Source organism: Helobdella robusta (assembly GCF_000326865.2).
Source record: "Helobdella robusta unplaced genomic scaffold HELROscaffold_79, whole genome shotgun sequence".
Classification (NCBI taxonomy): domain Eukaryota; kingdom Metazoa; phylum Annelida; class Clitellata; order Rhynchobdellida; family Glossiphoniidae; genus Helobdella; species Helobdella robusta.
This window is the reverse complement of record NW_008705453.1, coordinates 109,825-118,876: the sequence shown is the minus strand read 5'-3', so window position 1 is coordinate 118,876 and position 9,052 is coordinate 109,825. Positions and strand designations below refer to the sequence as shown.

The window sequence follows — 9,052 nt, the reverse complement described above, 5'->3', positions numbered from 1 at the left end:
ACGCTGCAGGTGTTGCATGTATATTTTGCACCAAGAGAATTACTACCACTGCTGCTACTACTACTACTGTTGTGGCGGCTGTGGCTGCTGTGGCTGCTGTGGCTGCTTCTACTGTTCGTGATATTACTTGCCGGTAATTGCTGTTTATAATGGCTGTGGTAGGATTGTTACGCCATCGTAAAAAATTTTTTCGTGTTAATATCTCTAATTAGCTGTCAAAATGATAATCATGATGATGATTACAATGATGATGATGATGGTTGTGGTGATGGCGGTGAAGACGACACGTTATGGCGCTCTTCTTAATTAAATAAAAATTTTGAAAACGTTGTCTTAAATTTAATAAAAAAATGTTTAAAAGCAAATTTTAATTTTTAAAAGCCCATCTTTTTTCTGCTTCCCGATTACAAAAGATGCATTTTTAAGAATGGTGCATTTTTTAACTTCATAAATAACCAGATGGTTAGTTGTCGTGTTTTAGCTGGAGTTGATGATGGTATATGTATGCATGCATTTATGCACGTGTGTATGTATTATGTATGTGTGTATGTATGTATGTATGTATGCTCATTTTGTTTTGTTCAGACCAAGCATGTTTAGATCACAATCTCATAAGAATTAAAAGATTCCAACGAAGAAAATAATTAAAAATTCGTTCGGTGGAATTGAACGGGAACAAGCCGTTTAGAACAAAAAATTTTCTTTCACGGCAGATGTCTATAAACAGCCTCCCATAAAAATCTTTTCTTTGGTTTTTTTTAAATTTCAAAATTTTTAAAAGATACGCAACATTTCGAAATGTTTTGAAACTTTCAAACTCTAACAGTTAATAAATAATATTCTAAAGAGTTTCTTAGCACGAGTTGTGCGAGTCTTGTAGGTTTATTTCATGAAGACGAACTTGAAAATTTGTCTCAATTATCTGAGGAAACTTTTTCAGAGTAGATGATGTCATGATGATGACGTCATGATGGAGAAGTTTGGTGAAAGAAGTAGAAAGATGATAGGCTGATAAAAGCAATTTTTAAAAAGAAGCTGTTTGCCAACGTGAATAATTTATTAGGACTTTCTGACGCAACAAAAAATATTAAAAAATACTAAACTAGTTTTTTCTCTTTTAATAAGCTCTGTTTTTTCGTCTTATGAAAATATTCTGCACCAGCACAACGAAGCGTTCGACTCATGTTTGCCTTCTTTGTGTTCATACGATGTGTAGAATTTTCTTCATTTGAGATAACAAATATATGCTGGAAGCAATGAAAATTTAACAACTTTAAGCAAATTTTTCCTTATTCAATTATTTGTAATTTTTAAAATTTTCTCATCTCCTCTAATTCACCACATCAGATAATTCAGCTCCCAAAAAATCAGTAAAAATGTTATCAACGGAGCGAGTTTCCAATGGTCTCAAGGTGAGTTCTGTGAAAAAGAAATATTAATTAAATTTTTAATGATCTGAAACTTATTTGGCTAAATGTTCCTTAAACTGTTTCTTACTGAATGATGTAACTCAACTGATGAAATGGTGAAACAAGATAAGATGAATGAAGCATAATCGATGACACGAGCTTCAGGGTCCAGATGTTCCCAGCAGAAAATGTACACACAAATTCTAAACGGCATAAAGAAGGGAGAAAAAAAGGTTTATTTATATTTGAAATTATCTCAGATAAAATATAAAATTCATTTTAAAACAAAATATAATAAAAATTACATTTAAATTGGTGTTCGATGAAAGTTGTCCTCTAGTAGCAACAATCATTCAATCGCCCGCCTCTCAAATCTTCAAATAATTTCACAACATAGCCCTCCAGTTAAGTTTTTTAAACTTTCAAATTTGTTCTCCATCGAATGATCGGTAGGTAGGATGCACGTGCCTGCCTGCGTTACCTTCAACTTGAACACCATCATTCGCAAGCCTAGCAAGATAAAATTTGGAACTCTGCTTGCGTTTGAACCTGGTCAATTGTGGACTTACTTTTGAGAAGCTGAATAACAAGCAGCAGGACACTCTTCACCAAGCCTTATCTCAGCGCCAACAAATCCAACAAATCGTGCAGTTAATAATTCGGTCAGTAATAATTTTTTTACCTTCAACTATAATTTATTAATATTTCCATTAATGAGAGTCCAGAACACAAATTACGCCAACAATTGCGAGCAACAAGAAGCGTTAAATTAATTTTTTTAATGTTTATTTCGTTGGCTTTCCATAAATATTATGTCCATGTTGACGCAACTTCCGATGTTTATGGCTGACCATGTCGGCTCTGTGACTGTGTGATAAAATGGCTTCAATAAAAGACGATTTCCGCTTTCCATTCATTCATTTATTCATTTCATTCCTTTTTTCACTCATCTCTTCTTTCCCTCCTTGTTTCATCTTTCTCTCTTTCCGTCTTATCTTTGTTCTTTCAAGGTTTTTTTTCATCTTTTGCCCTCTTTTTTCTTTTTTCGAACATCTTTTTATCTCTCCTCTCTCTCCTCTCTCTCTTCTCTCTCTATCTCTCTATCTTCCTCTCTCATTCTTGAAACAATGCATCTCCAAATTTAATTTTAACGTTCCACTACATTATGCTCCTCTGATCTTCTTAATCATATTTCCATTTTAATCATCATACTTCTGGGGCAGGCGGCGGAAATAAATTGCGTTAAAAGTAAAAAAACAAGGAGACAAAGAAATTCTTTGAGGAAACAATTTGTTTAATTTGTTTTAAATTTGTTTAATTAATTAATTAATTATTTTTTGAAATTAATTAATGTATTAAGGTCAATTAAGGCAAAAAACCAACGTTCATTTGTAAACATTGATCAGTAGATTTCTATATCTCAAATTTCTAAACTAAATTCACTTTTAATCATGATGTCGATATGAATAGATTGTAAACAAATAAGGAGTTTATTATTATGTAAATGTTAACAAGGACTATCGATATATATATATATATATATATATATATAGATATAGATATAGATTTATATATATTTATATATATATATTTTATTTATATATGTACCTATGTATATTAGTTTATATAATTATCGAAAGTAAAAAATACCAGGAATTAATTCTTAATAAAGAGATGTACACAAAGAAATTATTATTGCTGTGCTCAGATGTTGAAGCCGACGACGATGACGACGGTTTAAGTGTCCGTAAAACTATTTATTACTTCAAAAAGTAATTTAATAATTGTATGGAATCAAACAGAAATAATGAATTTATTATCATTCGTCGTCATGTCATCATCATCCTCATTTTCATCGTCGTCATCATCACTTAGGAACAATCTCCTACCAGAAACATTGCAGGGGATTGCCACAACTGCCGTTACATTGCAACAGCAACAACATGATCAACAACAACATCAGCAACAACAACAACATCAAGAACAACAACAACAGCATCAACAAGAACAACAGCAACATCAGCAACAGCAACAACATCAAGAACAACAACAACAACAGCATCAACAAGAACAACAGCAACATCAGCAACAGCAACAACATCAAGAACAACAACAACAACAGCATCAACAAGAACAGCAACATCAGCAACAGCAACAACAAAGGAATAACCGTTTTCTTGTCGTCCCCGTGTTTAATGATGTTTTTGTTCCATCTACATCTTCTCCACTACTAAAAATGTCTCCACCACCACCAGCAACAACAACAACAACAATCTCTTCAGCAACAATGACGACACCGACAACAACAAATACTCTCTTGTTGACATCATTGGCCTCAACAACTACAACCCCACTTCCGAACCCCCCACCAACCTACCCCCCTTTAGCCTACCCTCCACTAACCCCCATAAAATCCATCTTGAAGAAGACATTGAAGAACAAAAATTTGAACTGCCAGCATCCAATCAGCAGTTGCAGCACTGACTCCTACTTGCTGAGACCGAAAGTTAGTTGGTTACACTGCACCTCAGACAAGAGAGCAGCTTCACACTGCTCTCGCCAACTCTCATTTGATGAATGATTCTTAATAAATCTTAGTGATTTCAATCACACGCGCACACACGCACAATATCACACACACACACTCGAACTCGATCCCCCTGGCAGCATGCGTAGGACCAGCCAGGTAACTTCATCGCCATCAGCCTAACAATGAAACCGTTAGTTATATTAATGCGAGTCTGAATGCAGAGGACCCATAGATGTGATGGAGACTATGGAGACGAATCAGACCCCTGTGACGATGAACTTGCATATTAATTGCATCATCGTCTGTCAATCTTTGAGACCATTAAAATTGAGTAAACCGATAATGATGAGCATCTACGTCTCGTTATAAACGTTGATACGAGACGATGTTGAGATTTTTATCTGAATGAAACGAGACGTGCGCCGAAGATAACGAAATTAAACGAGGCGAGACGCAGATGCATAGTTAATAACATATAGTGATAAATTTTTTTAAATTGGAACAAATGACATGAACGACCCAACAGACATCGAGGGGGACTCGGTGTGAGAAGGGGCTTGGCAAGAAGGTTTCCTTCGATGAGAAGATCTGCTGGCTCAATGAACAGGTTGTACTTCCTTGTATTTTTAAGATGGTACTTTTTTTATTACAATCCTACCTTTTAAGATTGTACTTATGCATCACCAATAGAATGTTTTTCACAGAACTCAACAAGCCTGTATCTGAACAGTCTGTGGGAGAACGAGCGAGAAAGCATCCAGCAAACCGCCCGCAACTACGTCAACCCAGCAAACTGTCAAACGAACACACAAAATTTGTGGCGTCCAAACCTCACAAATTCAGATTCAATAAAAGAAACAGTGGCAACATCCAGTGAAAAGAAAGATTCAAACCTTCTGCCAAATGTTTGCGGAAAAGAAAATAGCATCTTCAGCAAAGTATCGAACGCAGTTGCCTGCTTGAACGGGCTCAACAACTCCGAACCTTCCAACAAAATTGCGAGCCAACTTTATAAGGATGATGAAGACGATTACGAGAAGAGTTATCTACAGCTAGAAACCTCTTTTTGGCGGAAACAACATCTGCAACACTCTCAACAACATCTTCAGCAACAAATTTTGAACCATAGCCAAACAGACTCAAACAGCATTCAAGAAGAAAATATTCATTGCACACTCGCATCCAACCTCAAACAGGACCAGGTGAAGGAAAAGTTTTTATATTTGCCAGACCTGGCACAAGAACAGCAACAACATTTTCATCAGAAAATAAAACACGATCCTCAACAGAGTCAGCGAGAGAAGAAGTCCATTCTCGAAATGAATGAAAATAGGAGGTACAGACAGGCTTTGAATGAAAAGCTGAAGATTCAACTGGATAGGATTGCCCAACGCAAGCAAGCAGAACAACATCGGCAACAACAACATCGACAACAATATCAGTATCGACAACAACAACAACAACAACAACAACATCATTTTCAACAACATTCATTTCTGCCCAACATACCACATTACAATCAACAGCAGAAAACAAAACCCATCGCGAGCAAATCCACCAGGCTGCCAAGGCTTTCTCGAGCAACCAACGAAACAAATTTTATCCAAACTTCAACAAATACGGCAGCAAGCAGGTTGATGCAAGTAAAAAATCAACATTCACTGACAACAACAACAACTAACAAAGCCAACTCTGCTATAACATTAGTGAGTTCATCAACATCGACAACGAACCTCTTCCATGATGAACAACTCCAGCATGTCCTGCAGCACAAAACCCACCAACCATCCCAGCAGACTTCATCATTCCAGCAACGACAACTGCAACTGCAACCTTTCCAAAGTTACGACAACCATCACCAACCAGCATCATCATCAACACGTCACACGTCGTCATCTTCATCTTCGTCATTTTCACCGTTGTCAAACTCATCTCCATCATTCGCTATCACAAACAACCAACGCCAGCAACAACAGCGAACGAGACAATTATTGCAAAGTGAACTTCAGAACCGACACCGACCTCCACAACAGCACCAGCGCCATCAACGTTCAAGACAAATTACTTTCTTTGCCGATTTCATCCAGCCGGTCATCAAAAACTCGAAACTAATCGACAAAATTAAAAGACAGCACATCGCTCTCGAATACTGCAATGTAATCGAATCTCACAGCAAACAAACCTGGATCCTCTTCGGTATAATACTCGTTCAAAACTTAATATGCGACCGAAAAGTATTCGTGAGATATTCGACCGACAGCTGGACCACATACCGAGATCTGACCGCCGTCCTCGCCGAGCAGCTGACGCCTCTCATAGACGCCTACACGTTTGGAGTGGGCGTTACGCTAGGAGAGTTGGTGGGCGGCAACAAAATATTGAGGAATGAATCCGTCGGTGCTGATGACGATGACGATGATGATGAAAAACATGTCGGTGGTAATGATGATGATGATGATGTGAGTTATGCAAGTGAGGACATCAAGGGAAATGTTGTTGAAGACATTAATAATCACAACAACAACAACGACAACAACAACGACAACGACGCATCTGGCAAATACGCTGGGAACGTTGGAATCGAAGGCGAAACCCCAAATGCGAGTAACATTGCTCACATAAGTTTCAAAAACAACAACAACAACAACAATGATGATGATGGTTTTAGTCATTTTGACAGTAAGAGTAGCGAACCGGGGAACGATGAAGACGCTTCAGACAATGGATCCAACGCTCGAATTGAGCTGGCTCTGTGCGTGCGGTCCAATGGTGTCAGTGAGTGCTGGGACAATAACGAAGGAGACAACTACCGCTTTGTTGGTATGATGAGTGATTGATTGGCTGGTTGGTTGGCTGGCTGGTTCGTTGATTGATCGATTGATTGGTGGTTGGTTGATGATTAGTTATTCAAAAATTACAAAACGCGCAATACTACTCAGAAATTATTTTTAAAATATTTCAATGTTTTTTTTTATTTCGTCTGTGCCATCAAAAATTTAATTTCAATTTTATTTGGTGAAAAAAAATTTCAATAGAAGTTTTGTTGAAATTTTTAACCTTATTTTCATTTTTTATTAATTAAATAATCAATTAATTTGAAAGATTAATTGAAAACACTGGATAAATAATTTACGACATAAAATCAAAAAGCAATCATTAAACCAACGAAACAACTATTGAACAATTCAGCCGAAACAACTCAATCAACCAACCAATCAATCATTCGTTCAACCAATCATCCAACTAATCAATCAACCAATCGATCGATCGATCAATCAATCATCATGGTTCTCGTTCTACTCTGTGAGGTGGATGAAATCTGAATATTTGTATGTCGGTCTGATGTTAATGTAGGCCAGCCAGTATGTGAGGCTGAGTGTGAGGAAGGCCAGAGGAAAGATGATCCGCGAGTAGCTGTCAATCGTGTCTGCATACATTGCGTTGTTGTTGTTGATGTTGTTGTTGTTTGGGTTCTTGTTGTTGTTGTTGATGTTGTTGTTGATGTTGTTGTTGTTTGGGTTCTTGTTGTTGTTGTTGTTGATGTTGTTGTTGTTGGTACTAACTATGTTGTTTATTCTTCTATATTTTTTACTGGAATCATTTAATGAATGTTTACAAACGCTGCAAAAGTAAATAGCAGTGTTATCATCATTTTGTTGTTGTTGTTGTTGTTGTTGTTTAATAGACTTTGTTCCCTTTCTGTTTGACCGTAGAATGTGCTGTTTATGACGGGAATGAGGTTGTTGTTGATGATGTTGTTGTTTATAGTGCGAACGTTCAAGATGAAAATGCTTAATATTCCCACCATCTTCTTCAACGTCGTCCTCAATTTGGTATACAAAATGTTTGCCTGTCGAGGCAGGCTGATTTGGGAGGGAGCCGAATTTATTTTTCAGCAGAGCGGAAACGTGCTGACAGCTGGTTGCAGGATGCTGGCAGCTGGTTGCAGGATGCTGGCAGCTGGTTGCAGGATGCTGGTAGCTGGTTGCAGGGTGTTCCGCAACTTTTTCAATTGTTGGAATAACGTTGGAACTGTTTCCAGAGATTTCATTCCAACCCTCCGAGGTAGCAGGTTTCAACGCTTTCGAAGCACTCTCACGTTCCGAATGTTCGACATACGTGCTGGCAACAGTAATAGCAGTGGTTGTAGTAACAACAGCATTCTTATTATTTGTAGTAGTAATCGTTGTTGCGCTTGTAGTTGTTGTGGCAGCAGCAGAAGTGAAGTTAGCGATGAAATCGTATTTGGATGGTTGCCGAAAGCGATGGTCCGCCAGTTTGGCTCCCTGTGTTGCATTTCAAAGTGTTCATCATTCAACTAATAAGCTTCATCATATTTAGCTGATGATATTAATAATGATTATTGCTATTCTTAATTTTCAAAAGTTAACTTCAAGAAAATGTTTGTAAGTCATATTTTCAGACATATGTTAATCTTCACGTTATTAGTGGCAATAAATGAATGAATGGATGAACAAACGAACGAATGAACGAACGAACGAATGAATGAACGAATGAAATCATAACAACCATGGCTTCCATGTCCCGATATATTTCGTTGTACTCTGGCTGGCAGAGCATTTTGACGCAGGTTAAAATTGGATGAGGTAATGATGATGATTGCGTTTGGTGGTGATGATAATGATCTTGGTGAGGAAGATAAAGATGATTCAGATTGCTTTGAGAGGACCATTGTTGTTGTTGATGATGATGTTGTGCAAATGCTGATGACGTTGTTGTTGCTGTCATGTCACTTAGAATGTTTTCTAATGGTAGTTGTTGTTGTTGATATGTTTGCTGTTGTTGATATGTTTGCTGTTGAATGAGCAGTTCATAGAGCTGATATGTGGATGCTTCAAGCTCGTAGACACTTAGATCGCCGAGACTCGGGTGGCCCTCGCAATCGTCGACGCTGCAAAAACAATTGAACGCTGCTGAGGCTACAGCTGCTAGTTTTGTTGGTAGTGTTGCTGCTACTGCTGCTGCTGCTGTTGTTGTTGTTGATAGTGTTGCAGTAACTGCCATTGACGACGATTTTGTAGTCGCTGTCGTCGTTGCTGTTATTTTGTTGACATCGTTCGATTGTTCCCCGCTGGAATGCAAGTTTCCAGAC

General features: G+C 37.7%; 1 protein-coding gene across 1 annotated transcript; it reads left to right on the top strand.

Moving 5' to 3' along the window:
• Window positions 1-459: 459 nt before the first annotated feature.
• Window positions 460-7,353, top strand: HELRODRAFT_182010 (hypothetical protein; the record flags this gene model as incomplete). The annotated part of the gene is made up of 8 exons (XM_009031775.1): window positions 460-496; window positions 1,348-1,412; window positions 3,063-3,144; window positions 3,285-3,599; window positions 3,692-3,915; window positions 4,466-4,546; window positions 4,644-6,710; window positions 7,294-7,353. 8 exons carry the CDS (start codon window positions 460-462, stop codon window positions 7,351-7,353), a joined length of 2,931 nt encoding a protein of 976 aa, XP_009030023.1.
• Between the last annotated feature and the right edge of the window lie 1,699 nt (window positions 7,354-9,052).